The 15,959-nt window shown below is 37.4% G+C and overlaps 1 protein-coding gene across 1 annotated transcript in view; it reads left to right on the forward strand.

Moving 5' to 3' along the window:
• Positions 1 to 15,959, forward strand: part of LOC134826393 (bridge-like lipid transfer protein family member 2) — a 54,106-nt gene that overhangs the window by 15,408 nt on the left and 22,739 nt on the right. Inside the window, exon 21 of the mRNA XM_063838735.1 lies at positions 15,604 to 15,751. Within this exon, the coding sequence (XP_063694805.1) occupies positions 15,604 to 15,751 (148 nt within the window). The remainder of the gene's footprint in view (positions 1 to 15,603; positions 15,752 to 15,959) is intronic.

The following is a 15,959-nucleotide window of genomic DNA, read 5'->3' on the forward strand; positions in this document are numbered from 1 at the left end:
AAAGTGATGAGTCAGACTTTAAACATGGACAATTATACTTCTGCAATTGTTTTACTACCGGGGCCAGGGTGAGGGGTGAGGGGGAGGCGGTGTTGTATGTAGTATGTACTCTTATCAACCTATCCGGCCTTCAGCCGGATTTCACTGTAGCAGTTAAAACGGTTCCAAAGTACGATCATGCGCTTAGTCGAAGCCCGCATCAGCCTGAAAAAATATGATCAAACATCACCAGTGAGGATAGGGGCCATCTACTTAGGACGTCCGCCAAAATCGCAGATTTTTAGACCACCCCCTCCTCCTGTCCGGGTGTGTCCGAATTTTCAAAACCACCCCCCTCCCTATTTGCCGGACGAAATAAATGGGACTTTTTAAAAAATTCTGCCAAAATTTCCGGACGTCCGAATTTTCAGAAACCACCCCCTCCTCCTGTCCGGATTTGTTCAAAATTCCAAAACCACCCCCCTCCCTATTTGCCGGACGTCCTAAGTAGATGGCTCCATAAGGAAACACTGTTAAAGAAACACCCGCTGACTCGAAAACCCTGGTGCACATTTTACAGTTTTATAAGGAAAAAATTATTTAAAACTATCTGGATGTAGGCTATCTAGATTCTAGACTGTTTATTAGATTATATATTGATGATCATGTAAAACTAATTATTACTGGAATGGGTGACTGTTGAGACTTGAGGTGGAACACCACTTATATAGCACATAATGTAATTTTCTTGCTGCAGTTTGGGCTAGTCAGGGCTAGTTAACTACAGTGAAACCACTTGCGGAGCTGTTTCTTTGATTGTGTCGGAATAGTTTTTTTACGATAATAACTCTTTCGTACTCATAGTTAATTATTGAGCTTTTTAGTAGTAGACTATTTTGTATTTTATATTTTATTACTGGATTAGACACTTACATTTTACATGAGTGATGAGTCTAGTTATACATTACTTTTTCATATGTTATTGATCTGAGGTGTGGCATTGCCAGATCCCAGTTCAATTTTTAACGGAGTTTTATATTAACAGGAAACGATGTAACAGAGTCAACATATTTTAATGTTGCCATGGGGTGGCAAGTCCCCATACATCGTAGTCCGATAGTTTCACTGCGTCCTAATCAGGCCGGGATTTAAAAAACAGAATTTCTATCTTTTTAATCCAATTTAACTTCAAATTCATTTTTTATTACTTTAAATTTATATCTTATTACTTAGACAAATGAAACGACTGTTAAGAATCGAACTAATCGAATTGAAATCGATACTCGAAGGATTGATTAGATTTCCGAAGATGTAGTTAGTACTTATTAGATTGGTCACTGGGCCCTTTATACGAAGGTTGCTTAAAATGTTCCATTTCAACGTAGAAATATCGTGAAAATCCCGGTCCCGGCCGGGATTTCAAATTTATCCCGGTCCCGGCCGGGACAAAATTCCGATCCCGGTCGACCCCTGGTCCTAATATTATAAAATGACATTCATTATTATACTAACAAAATAGGTAACAGAAATGTGTATTATTATCATAATCATACATTATTAAAAAAAGTCTATTTAAATGAATATTGTTCCTGGAATTCAATTGTATTATTTGATTGTGTATAATGTATTATTTACTGAAATTTCTCATTTCTTAATTTGTCCAATATACTATATAATATGCATCCGCTGAAAAATGATCGTATAAAAAAATTTATAATACTAAAATAATAGTCAAATTATGAGTGATTTACGGCACTCCTGAATCATGATAATTATTACTGACTTCCAGTTCCCCCTGATTGTATTTATTTAATTAACCAGCACACTTTTCAGATGTCATGTTGTCACATAAAAAGCGAAGTGAAAACCGAAGAAGAGGATTTGATAAGCAAAACTGAAGGTTTTCTGTGTCCAGCATGTGGTGAACAACTTTTGAACGAGAAGTATTTCATTGAACATCTCAGGGAACGCCATTATAAACCTGATCTGCAAGTACAAGATGAGGAACACAGTTTGTTACGTGAATTTACTGGAGGTTCTGTTCATAACAATGGTCATATTACAGAACAAGATGGTTGTTGTGTTCAAAATAAATGTGACTTTAAATCAGAAGTAAAAACTGAGCAGAGTGAATTTAATGAAGAGGCTGGAGGCTTTCTCTGCTCAGTTTGTGGGGAACATTATGCGGAGGAGGCCAGTTTTATTGAGCATATCAAGGATCACGTTAATACTTCAGGCAAACGAAAAAGACCAAGATGTGACGAATTTCAAAGTGATCGGGATAATAGTAGCGAAGTAGCTAATCTGGACTATTCTACCATATATCAGAAGAATCCCAATTCTCAAGAAAGTGAAAACCTGTTGAAATGTCCTGATTGTTCGTATACAACAGCTCGTAAATCAAACCTCAGAGTACATATGAAGACTCACTCGGGAGAGAAACCATATAAATGTCCAGATTGTTCGTATGCAGCAGCTTTGAAATCACATCTCAAAGTACATATGGTGATTCACTCGGGAGAGAGACCATATAAATGTCCAGATTGTTCGTATGAAGCAGTTCGGAAATCAGATCTCAAAGTACATATGAAGATTCACTCCGGTGAGAAACCATTTATATGTCCAGATTGTTCGTATGCAGCAGTTCGGAGATCAGAGCTCAAAGTACATGTGATGACTCACTCCGGTGAGAAACCATATAAATGTCCAGATTGTTCCTATGCAGCAGCTCAGAAATCAATCCTCAAAGTACATATGAAGACTCACTCGGGATAGAAATAATTCAACTGTTCAGATTGTTCTTTTAAAGCAGCCCAGAATTCAAATCTACTAAAACCGCAGAAAATGCATGCTTGCCAGACACGAGAGAACTCATACCGGCCAAAAACTATTCAAATTTTTGGAATGATCATTATATTAAAAATTGCACCAAAAGTGTATTTTTTGAACATTAGAAGACTTGTACCGGCAAAAAACTGTACAACTACTGTTCCGTGTGTTCATTATGCTCTCCTTGCTGGAGTTATCTAGTCAAAGAACACATATTCCGGCGAGAAAACTCTGCCCTGATGCTGTAACAACACTAACTAACTAGACATATGGGAACTCGATAATAATTAGCAGACTGAGAAATTGTACTTCTGTTATAAGTTCTTTGCGATATATTTGTCTTAATCGTATTATACCTTATCTTGTTTGATTAATAATGAATATTTAAATCGACCAGCTTCTATTAGGGATCTAGAGGCACATATTAGGTGCGATGGGTGCGGGATCGCACAATTTACCGTTTTCTGCACATTTCCGCATAATTTATTGTTTTCCGCACATTTTGTAATTTTCTGCATATTTCCGCATAATCTAGCATTTTCCGCGTAATTTTGCATAATTTTGAAATTTTTGCGTTAAGATTTTCGAGTGTAAAAACCAAAATATGTTAAAAGTCGGGCCCTTTTAGGACCGTGACTCAGGCCCTTTCGGGACCCTGACCCAGGCTCTTTCGGGACCGTGACCCAGGCCCTTTTGGAACTCATACCTAGGCCACGTGACCCAGTTACCACTTGACCCAGGCCCTTTCGGGACCCTGACCCAGGCCCTTTCGGGACCGTGACCCAGGCCCTTTTGGAACTCATGCCTAGGCCATGTGACCCGGTTACCACGTGACCCAGGCCCTTTCGGGACCGTGACCCAGGCCCTTTCGGGACCGTTACCCAGGCCCTTTCGGGACCGTGACCCAGGCCCTTTCGGGACCGTGACCCAGGCCCTTTCGGGACCGTGACCCAGGCCGTTATGGAACCCTCGTCGTTACCATACTTCGATTATAGTGTATCAGTTATCATTCGTAACTTTACCACATCATCTGATTACTCTATATCACATCACAACGTCATGGACCGTTTCCTAAAGAAACGAACAGCTACAGACAGTGACCCATCATCAAGCTCACCACACAAGAAACAGAAGATACCTGCATCAGCAAAACAAGGGGATATCTCAGCAGCTTGGCGAGCTCAAGAGTTTGGTTCACATTTTTACGAATCTGGGGGGAAACTGTTCTGTAAGCCCTGCAATACAGCTGTGGACCACGCTCGGAAATTAGTCATCCTCAAAAAAAAGAACTACACCCTCAGTAACACATAAACAGACCTAAATTTGATAAGAGCGGCGGTTATACGTTTAGAATTTCCAAAGTCCTTGAGAAAATGCAAAAGAAAACCGCACAATTCCCGCACAAATTCCGAAAAAATCGCCGCACATTTGCCGCATAATTGGTAAAAATTTACCGCACCTTACCGCACATTTTAATGATGTTGCATTCTGGAAATTATCTGATTTACTATATGCATCTGTTGAAACCTGATCATATAAAACTAAAATAATAGTCAAATTATGAGTGATACACGCAGTGATCGACCGGGATCCCGGCCCCGGCCCCGGATACGGCCGGGATTTGTGTTTTTTCCCCGGCCCCGGCAAAATAATTTTCAAAATCCCGGCCCCGGCCAGAGGCCCCCAATCCCGGCCCCGGCCCCGGCTGATTTTGTCAATTTTTGCCGGGATTTCTCGTATTTTCTGCCTCAATTTAAACCGATAGATTATCAGAATTTATCTTGATTTTTAGACTAAAATTAAACACAAAATTTTCGGTAACATGAGATCGAGTGAAAAATATAAATACAAGGACTTGACATCATTCCAGTTTGATATTCAGAAAATTTCAACTTTGAATTTACAAATAATGTAAAATATTAATGTTGATTAAAAAAGTTCCAGGTTGATTAAAAAGTTCGAGTAAAGTCATGTGTTCGTGTACCGTTTTCTTTCATATAACTAGTACAAACGTCAAACAATTCAGTTCAGGAGCAAAAAACAGTAGAGAGTGAGGCCGACTCAATGCAGATGATGATGATAGTCATCAGATCACAGATGATTACTCGTTTAAAGGAGTAGGAGGATATTTGGCAGTGAAATAACGCCAACTCATAGCAGTAATGTAAACAGCGTTTGGTGTAATTATACTTAAACATTGTGTAGTGGCCTTATACGTTGACCTTGAAGCTAGCTCACATTGATACGAGTTTCCGGAAACTTTCAAAAATTTTCAAAATTAGATTAAAAAAATCCCGGCCCCGGCATATTTTAGCCAATCCCGGCCCCGGCCCCGGCCTTGGCAACATTTCAAAATCCCGGTTAATCCCGGCCCCGGCTGATTCAACTTGGTCCCGGCCCCGGTCGATCCCTGGATACACGTCACTCCTGAATCATGATAATTATTACTGACTTCCAGTTCCCCTGAATGTATTTATTTAATTGATCAGAACACTTTTCAGATGTCATATTGTCACATAAAAAGCGAAGTGAAGACCGAAGAAGAGGATTTGATAAGCAAAACTGGAGGTTTCCTGTGTCCAGCATGTGGTGAACAACTTTTGAACGAGAATAATTTCCTTGAACATATCAGGGAACGCCATTATAAACCTGATCTGCAAGTACAAGATGAGGAACATAGCTTGTTACGTGAATTTACTGGAGGTTCTGTTCATAACAATGGTCATGTTACAGAACAAGATGGTTGTTGTGTTCAAAATATATGTGACTTTAAATCAGAAGTAAAAACTGAGCAGAGTGAATTTAATGAAGAGGCTGGAGGCTTTCTCTGCTCAGTTTGTGGGGAACATTATGCGGAGGAGGCCAGTTTTATTGAGCATATCAAGGATCACGTTAATACTTCAGGCAAACGAAAAAGACCAAAATGTGATGAATTTCAAAGTGATCGGGATAATAGTAGCGAAGTAGCTAAACCGGACTATTCTACCATCTATCAGAAGAATCCCAATTCTCAAGAAAGTGAAAACCTGTTGAAATGTCCTGATTGTTCGTATAGCACAGCTAGTCAATCAAACCTCAGAGTACATATGAAGACTCACTCAGGAGAGAAACCATATAAATGTCCAGATTGTTCGTATGCAACAGCTCAGAAATCACATCTCAAAGTACATATGGTGACTCACTCGGGTGAGAAACCATATAAATGTCCAGATTGTTCGTATGCAGCAGTTTGGAAATCACATCTCAAAGTACATATGGTGATTCACTCGGGAGAGAAACCATATAAATGTCTAGATTGTTCGTATGCAGCAGCTTTAAAATCAAACCTCAGAGTACATAATATGAAGACTCACTCCGGAGAGAAACCATATAAATGTCCAGATTGTTCCTATGCAGCAGCTCAGAAATCAATCCTCAAAGTACATATGATCACTCACTCCGGAGAGAAACCATATAAATGTCCAGATTGTTCCTATGCAGCAGCTCTAAAATCAACCCTCAGAGGACATATGAAGACTCACTCCGGAGAAAAACCATATAAATGTCCAGAATGTTCGTATGCAGCAGCTCGGAAATCACATCTCAAAGTACATATGGTGACTCACTCCGGAGAGAAACCATATAAATGTCCAGATTGTTCGTATGCAGCAGTTTGGAAATCACATCTCAAAGTACATATGGTGATTCACTCGGGAGAGAAACCATATAAATGTCCAGATTGTTCGTATGCAGCAGCTTTAAAATCAAACGTCAGAGTACATATGAAGACTCACTCCGGAGAGAAACCATATAAATGTCCAGATTGTTCCTATGCAGCAGCTCAGAAATCAATCCTCAAAGTACATATGAAGACTCACTCGGGAGAGAAATAATTCAACTGTTCAGATTGTTCTTTAAAGCAGCCCAGAATTCAAATCTACTAAAACCGCAGAAAATGCATGCTTACCAGACACGAGATAACTCATACCGGCCAAAAACTATTCAAATTTTTGGAATGATCATTATATTATGAAATTGCACCAAAAGTGTATTTTTGAACATTAGAAGACTTGTACCGGCGAAAAACCGTACAACAACTGTTCCGTGTGTTCATTCTGCTTTCCTTGCTGGAGTAATCTAGTCAGAGAACACATATTCCGGCGAGAAAACTCTGCCCTGATGCTGTAACAACACTAACTAACTAGACATATGGGAACTCAATAATAATCAGCAGACTGAGAAGTTGTACTTCTGTTTTAAGTTCTTTGCGATATATTTGTGTTAATCGTATTATACCTTATCTTGAATGTAAAATCCGGATTGGAGTATCGTTGATGATTGGAGTATCGTTGATGACAGAATACATTACAACAATGCAACTTATCAATGATGAGTTGCATTGTTGTAATGTATTCTGTGTAAAATTATCTTTATCCCGGTTACTGCGACAAGTAACAAATGCTCTTATTAGGGAAAGGAGTTTACTCGACGTTTAAATGTAACTACATCGTATTCATGATCTAAAAACAAGTGTTAAAAATTCAAAACGTTAAACAAAAAATTTTTAAATAAGTTTATGTACACAAATTTTGCCTCAGATATATGTTTACACTTATCTTGAATGATTAATAATGAATATCAAAATCGACCAGCTTCTATTAGGGATCTTATATAAACTTATATTAAATATTGTCATGTCTTTATTTGGTTTATAACTCTCAGTTGTGGGGCATATACTCGGTCTGTTTTTTGTTGAAGATGAAGTTCAATTTAGCAATACTGATGAATTTTGCTTTCTGGAAATTATCTTATTTACTATATGAAATATGCATCTGTTGAAACTTGATCTTATAAAACATTGTATAAATCTGAAATAATAATAAAATTATGAGTGATATACGGCACTCCTGAATCATGATAATTATTACTGACTTCCAGTTCCCCCTGAATGTATTTATTTAATTAACCAGAACACTTTTCAGATGTCATGTTGTCGCATAAAAAGCGAAGTGAAGACCGAAGAGCTTCTATTAGGGATCTTATATAAACTTATATTAAATATTGTCATGTCTTTATTTGGTTTATAACCTTCAGTTGTGGGGCATATACCCGTTCTGTTTTTTGTTGAAGATTAAATTCAATTAAGCAATATTGATAAAATTTTGCATTCTGGAAATTATCTAATTTACTATATGCATCTGTTGAAACCTGATCATATAAAACTAAAATAATAGTCAAATTTTGAGTGATACACGGCACTCTTGAATCATGATAATTATTACTGAGTTCCAGTTCCCCCTGAATGTATTTATTTAATTAACCAGAACACTTTTCAGATGTCATGTTGTCACATAAAAAGCGAAGTGAAGACCGAAGAAGAGGATTTGAGAAGCAAAACTGAAGGTTTTCTGTGTCCAGCATGTGGTGAACAACTTTTAAACGAGAAGTATTTCATTGAACATATCAGGGAACGCCATTATAAACCTGATCTGCAAGTACAAGATGAGGAACACAGTTTGTTACGTGAATTTACTGGAGGTTCTGTTCATAACAATGGTCATGTTACAGAACAAGATGGTTGTTGTGTTCAAAATAAATGTGACTTTAAATCAGAAGTAAAAACTGAGCAAAGTGAATTCAATGGAGAGGCTGCAGGCTTTCTCTGCTCAGTTTGTGGGAACATTATGCTGAGGAGGCCATTTTTATTGAGCATATCAAGGATCACGTTAATACTTCTGGCAAACGAAAAATACCAAGATGTGATGAATTTCAAAGTGATCGGGATAATAGTAACGAAGTAGCTGAACCGGACTATTCTACCACCTATCAGAAGAATCCCAATTCTCAAGAAATTGAAAAACTGTTGAATTGTCCTGATTGTTCGTATAGTACAGCTCGTAAATCAAACTTCAAAAGGCATATAGTTATTCACTCCGGAGAGAAACCATATAAATGTCCAGATTGTTCCTTTGCAGCAGCTTTGAAATCACATCTCAAAGTACATATGGTGACTCATTCGGGTGAGAAACCATATAAATGTCCAGATTGTTCGTATGCAGCAGTTCGGAAATCATATCTCAAAATACATATGATCACTCACTCCGGAGAGAAACCATATAAATGTCCAGATTGTTCCTATGCAGCAGCTCTGAAATCAACCCTCAGAGCACATATGAAGACTCACTCCGGAGAGAAACCATATAAATGTCCAGAATGTTCGTATACAACAGCTCGTAAATCAGACCTCAGAGTACATATGATGACTCACTCCGGAGAGAAACCATTTAAATGTCCAGATTGTTCGTATGCAGCAGCTCAGAAATCAACCCTCATAGTACATATGAGGACTCACTCGGGAGAAAAACCATATAAATGTCCGGATTGTTCGTATGCAGCAGCTCTGAAATCAAACCTCAAAGTACACATGAGTACTCACTCGGGAGAGAAACCATATAAATGTCCAGATTGTTCGTATGCAGCAGTTTCGAAATCAAACCTCAAAGTACATATGAAAAGTCACTCCTAAGAGAAATAATTCCACTGATCAGATTGTTCTTTTAAAGCAGCCCAGATTTCAAATGTACTATAACCCCAGAAGATGCATGCTAGCCAAACGCAAGAGAACTCATACTGACCAAAAACTATACAATTTTTCGGAATGATCATAATATTATAATAATGTACTAAAAGTGCATTTATTTGTACATCAGAAGACTTGTACCGGTGGAAAACCGTACAACTGTTCCGTGTGTTCATTCGGCGAGAAAACTCTTCCCTGATGCTGTAACAACACCAACTAACTTGACATATTATGGGAACTCAATAATAATTAGCAGACTGAGAAGTTGTACTTCTGTTTTCAGTTCTTTGCGATATATTTGTCTTAATCGTATTATACCTTATCTTGAATGTAAAATCTGTATTGGAGTATTGTTTATGAGTCGCATTGTTGTAATGTATTCTGTGTAAAATTATCTCTATCCCGGTTACTGCGACAAGTAAAAAATGTTCTTATTAGGGAAAGGAGTTTACTCGACGATTCAATGTAACTTCATCGTATTCATGATCTAAAAACAAGTGTTAACAAGAATTTCGCCGCGGTTAAACCACGCACGATCAATTTTCCCTACCATGTACTTGTACCATTAATTCTTTTGCGTGAAACGTGTGACTGGAAAAAAGTGCACCATATTTACATACTATGTTGTTTATAAATGAGTGGGATTCGTGCATGGTAAAAATTGACGATTTATTTGACCAATGCAGCGCCGCGCATCAACAATAAATGTATCCAGAAAATTGCGGAAAATAACTTTGCGAAGGAGGAATTTCGCTGTAATTAATTAACACATGGCTAGCGTCGCGTGCAGCATAACAGACTCTTCCTATACACATAATTATAGGGGAATGGTCTATATTTCAAAGGAGCAGACTTTTGTCATCATCGCAGGTCCATCGGGCCACCTCATATATCCAAACCCGATTACTTATTCCCTACGATCATTTTGCCTTCGGCAAGAGTAGGGAAAAAAATTCAAAACGTATAGAAATATATCTGAGGCAAAATTTGTGTACATTAATTTATTTTCAAAAAAATTTTTTTTACGTTTTGAATTTTTAAAATTTGTTTTTAGATCATGAATACGATGTAGTTACATTGAAACGTCGAGTAAACTCCTTTCCCTAATAAGAGCATTGTTACTTTTCGTAGTAACCGGGATACAGATAATTTTACACAGAATACACTTATCTTGAATGATTAATAATGAATGATAAAATCGACCAGCTTCTATTAGGGATCTTATATAAACTTATATTAAATATTGTCATGTCTTTATTTGGTTTATAACCTTCAGTTGTGGGGCATATACCCGTTCTGTTTTTTGTTGAAGATTAAATTCAATTAAGCAATATTGATAAAATTTTGCATTCTGAAAATTGTCTAATTTACTATATATGCATCTGTTGAAACCTAATCATATAAAACTAAAATAATAATAAAATAATGAGTGATATACGGCACTCCTGAATCATTATAATTATTACTGACTTCCAGTTCCCCCTGAATGTATTTATTTAATTAACCAGAACACTTTTCAGATGTCATGTTGTCACATAAAAAGCGAAGTGAAGACCGAAGAAGAGGATTTGATAAGCAAAACTGGAGGTTTTCTGTGTCCAGCATGTGGTGAACAACTTTTAAACGAGAAGTATTTCCTTGAACATATCAGGGAACGCCATTATAAACCTGATCTGCAAGTACAAGATGAGGAACATAGCTTGTTACGTGAATTTACTGAAGGTTCTGTTCATAACAATGGTCATGTTCCAGAACAAGATGGTTGTTGTGTTCGAAATAAATGTGACTTTAAATCAGAAGTAAAAACTGAGCAGAGTGAATTTAATGAAGAGGCTGGAGGCTTTCTCTGCTCAGTTTGTGGGGAACATTATGCGGAGGAGGCCAGTTTTATTGAGCATATCAAGGATCACGTTAATACTTCAGGCAAACGAAAAAGACCAAGATGTGATGAATTTCAAAGTGATCGGGATAATAGTAGCGAAGTAGCTAATCTGGACTATTCTACCATATATCAGAAGAATCCCAATTCTCAAGAAAGTGAAAACCTGTTGAAATGTCCTGATTGTTCGTATACAACAGCTCGTAAATCAAACCTCAGAGTACATATGAAGACTCACTCCGGAGAGAAACCATATAAATGTCCAGATTGTTCGTATGCAGCAGCTCTGAAATCACATCTCAAAGTACATATGGTGACTCACTCGGGTGAGAAACCATATAAATGTCCCAATTGTTCATATGCAGCAGTTTGGAAATCACATCTCGAAGTACATAATATGGTGATTCACTCGGGAGAGAGACCATATAAATGTCCAGATTATTCGTATGAAGCAGCTCGGAAATCAGATCTCAAAGTACATTTGAAGATTCGCTCCGGAGAGAAACCATTTATATGTCCAGATTGTTCGTATGCAGCAGCTCGGAAATCGACTCTTAGACTTCATATGAAGACTCACTCCGGAGAAAAACTATATAAATGATCAGATTGTTCGTATGCAGCAGTTCGGAGATCAGAGCTCAAAGTACATGTGATGACTCACTCCGGTGAGAAAGTACATATGAAGACTCACTCGGGATAGAAATAATTCAACTGTTCAGATTGTTCTTTTAAAGCAGCCCAGAATTCAAATCTACTAAAACCGCAGAAAATGCATGCTTGCCAGACACGAGAGAACTCATACCGGCCAAAAACTATTCAAATTTTTGGAATGATCATTATATTATGAAATTGCACCAAAAGTGTATTTTTTGAACATTAGAAGACTTGTACCGGCAAAAAACTGTACAACTACTGTTCCGTGTGTTCATTATGCTCTCCTTGCTGGAGTTATCTAGTCAGAGAAACATATTCCGGCGAGAAAACTCTGCCCTGATGCTGTAACAACACTAACTAACTAGACATATGGGAACTCAATAATAATTAGCAGACTGAGAAGTTGTACTTCTGTTTTAAATTCTTTGCGATATGTTTGTCTTAATCGTACTATACCTTATCTTGAATGTAAAATCTGGATTGGAGTATTGCTCATGAGTTGCATTGTTGTAATGTATTCTGTGTAAAATTATCTTTATCCCGGTTACTGTGACAAGTAAAAAATGCTCTTATTAGGGAAAGGAGTTTACTCGACGTTTCAATGTAACTACATCGTATTCATGATTTAAAAACAAGTGTTATAAATTCAAAACGTAAAAAACATATATCTGAGGCAAAATTTGTGTACATAAATTTATTTTTTAAAAAATGTTTTTTACGTTTTGAATTTTTAACACTTGTTTTTAGATCATGAATACGATGTAGTTACATTTAAAAGTCGAGTAAACTCCTTTACCTAATAAGAGCATTTTTACTTGTAGCAGTAACCGGGATAAAGATAATTTTACACAGAATACACTTATCTTGAATGATTAATAATGAATGATAAAATCGACCAGCTTCTATTAGGGATCTTATATAAACTTATATTAAATATTGTCATGTCTTTATTTGGTTTATAACCTTCAGTTGTGGGGCATATACTCGGTCTGTTTTTTGTTGAAGATGAAGTTCAATTTAGCAATACTGATAAAATTTCGCTTTCTGGAAATTATCTTATTCACTATATGAAATATGCATCTGTTGACACTTGATCTTATAAAACATTGTATAAATCTGAAATAATAATAAAATAATGAGTGATATACGGCACTCTTGAATCATTATAATTATTACTGACTTCCAGTTCCCCCTGAATGTATTTATTTAATTAACCAAAACTCTTTTCAGATGTCATATTGCAATTGTCACATAAAAAGCGAAGTGAAGACCGAAGAAGAGGATTTAATAAGCAAAACTGGAGGTTTCCTGTGTCCAGCATGTGGTGAACAACTTTTGAACGAGAATAATTTCCTTGAACATATCAGGGAACGCCATTATAAACCTGATCTGCAAGTACAAGATGAGGAACATAGCTTGTTACGTGAATTTACTGGAGGTTCTGTTCCTAACAATGGTCATGTTACAGAAGAAGATGGTTGTTGTGTTCGAAATAAATGTGACTTTAAATCAGAAGTAAAAACTGAGCAGAGTGAATTTAATGAAGAGGCTGGAGGCTTTCTCTGCTCAGTTTGTGGGGAACATTATGCGGATGAGGCTAGTTTTATTGAGCATATCAAGGATCACGTAAATACGTCTTGCAAACAAAAAAGACCAAGATGCAATGTAATTGAAAGTTTTAGTGGTTATAGTAGCGAAGTAGCTAAACCGGACTATTCTACCATCTATCAGAAGAATCCCAATTCTCAAGAAAGTGAAAACCTGTTGAAATGTCCCGATTGTTCGTATACAACAGCTCGTAAATCAAAATTCAAAAGGCATATAGATATTCACTCCGGTGAGAAACCATATAAATGTTCAGATTGTTCGTATGCAGCAGCTCGGAATTCAGATCTTAAAGTACATATAATGAAGATTCACTCGGGAGAGAAACAATTTATATGTTCAGATTGTTCGTATGCAACAGCTCGGAAATCAAACCTCAGAGTACATATGAAGACTCACTTCGGAGAGAAACCATATAAATGTCCAGATTGTTTGTATGCAGTAGTTTTGAAATCAGAGCTCAAAGTACATATGATGACTCACTCCGGTGAGAAACCATTTATATGTCCAGAATGTTCGTATGCAGCAGCTCGGAAATCAAACCTCAAATTTCATATAATGAGGACTCACTCCGGTGAGAAACCATTCAAATGTTCAGATTGTTCGTATGCAGCAGTTCGGAGATCAGATCTCAAAGTACATATGATGACTCACTCCGGACAGAAACCGAATAAATGTTCAGATTGTTCGTATGCAGCAGTTCGGAGATCAGATCTGAAAGTACATATGGTGACTCACTCCAGAGAGAAACCATATAAATGTCCAGAGTGTTCGTATGCAACAGCTCTGAAATCAAACCTCAGAGTACATCTGAAGACTCACTCCGGTGAGAAACCATTTAAATGTCCAGATTGTTCGTATGCAGCAGTTCGGAGATCAGATCTGAAAGTACATATGATGACTCACTCCGGACAGAAACCGAATAAATGTTCAGATTGTTCGTATGCAGTAGTTTGGAAATCAGAGCTCAAAGTACATATGATGACTCACTCCGGTGAGAAACCATTTATATGTCCAGAATGTTCGTATGCAGCAGCTCGGAAATCAAACCTCAAATTTCATATAATGAGGACTCACTCCGGTGAGAAACCATTCAAATGTTCAGATTGTTCGTATGCAGCAGTTCGGAGATCAGATCTCAAAGTACATATGATGACTCACTCCGGACAGAAACCGAATAAATGTTCAGATTGTTCGTATGCAGTAGTTTGGAAATCAGAGCTCAAAGTACATATGATGACTCACTCCGGTGAGAAACCATTTATATGTCCAGAATGTTCGTATGCAGCAGCTCGGAAATCAAACCTCAAATTTCATATAATGAGGACTCACTCCGGTGAGAAACCATTTAAATGTCCAGATTGTTCGTATGCAGCAGTTCGGAAATCAGATCTCAAAGTACATATGATGACTCACTCCGGAGAGAAACCATTTAAATGTCCAGATTGTTCGTATGCAGCAGCTCTGAAATCAACTCTTCGGAATCATCTGAAGACTCACTCTGGTGAGAAACCATTTAAATGTCCATATTGTTCGTATGCAGCAGCTCGGAAATCAAGTCTACTAAAACACCAGAAAATTCATGCTAGAGGAATCTAACCCTACTATACAGTATACACGAGAGAACTATACAAGTTTTCGCAGTAGAACTATACAAGTTTTCGCAGTAATCGTGACATATCTGCCAGCGTTTATTAGGGATCTTATATTAACTAATGTTTATATATGTCAACATATCTGTATCCTGGTGTTTTGCTGAAGATTAAGTTCAAATTAGCAATACGGATAACATTTTCATTCTATAAATTCAATGACAAGTAGTTTCATTTCTTAATCAACTTTCACCTCTTCAAGCTGTATAACTTACCCGAAAAACTTAAATGTTGCGTTGATGTAATCTGTAACATATTACTAACTACAATATGTACAGTTTGATTGTATACACATGCACATAACCATGGATAACATATTACCAAAATTAGGATAATAAGCTCTGTTAATTTGCAGGTGGAGTTATATACCTGAGTAGTAACTATGGTAACTAAGTGGTAACTAGGTGGTAACTTAGTAACTAGGTGGTAACTAAGTTAATTTGCAGGTGGAGTTTGAGGACTACGAGTTCGACCAGAAGATCTCACAGAACTACCTGATAATGCAGGCTGCTTGCAGGGAGATAGAGAGTAGTATGGGAAACTTTGAGAGACAGGGATCTGATACTCCTGAGCCGGAGAACCAGCAACTTAACTGTAAGTTAGTTTGGGGGGGGGATCTGAGGGGGGGGGGGCAACTTTGAGAGACAGGGATTGGGGGAGGGGATCTGCGTTGTAACTTAAATGTACCGGAGGGGGTTCTTGACACCTATATACATATGATACGATAGTTTGAAGTAACAGAAGCTTTGAAAAACATGTGTTAATCGTATTCAAACCAAATGTAAATCAGAAATATAGCTAA

This window comes from Bolinopsis microptera, chromosome 2 (assembly GCF_026151205.1).
Source record: "Bolinopsis microptera isolate Bmic1 chromosome 2, MBARI_Bmic_1.0, whole genome shotgun sequence".
Taxonomy (NCBI): Eukaryota; Metazoa; Ctenophora; class Tentaculata; order Lobata; family Bolinopsidae; genus Bolinopsis; species Bolinopsis microptera.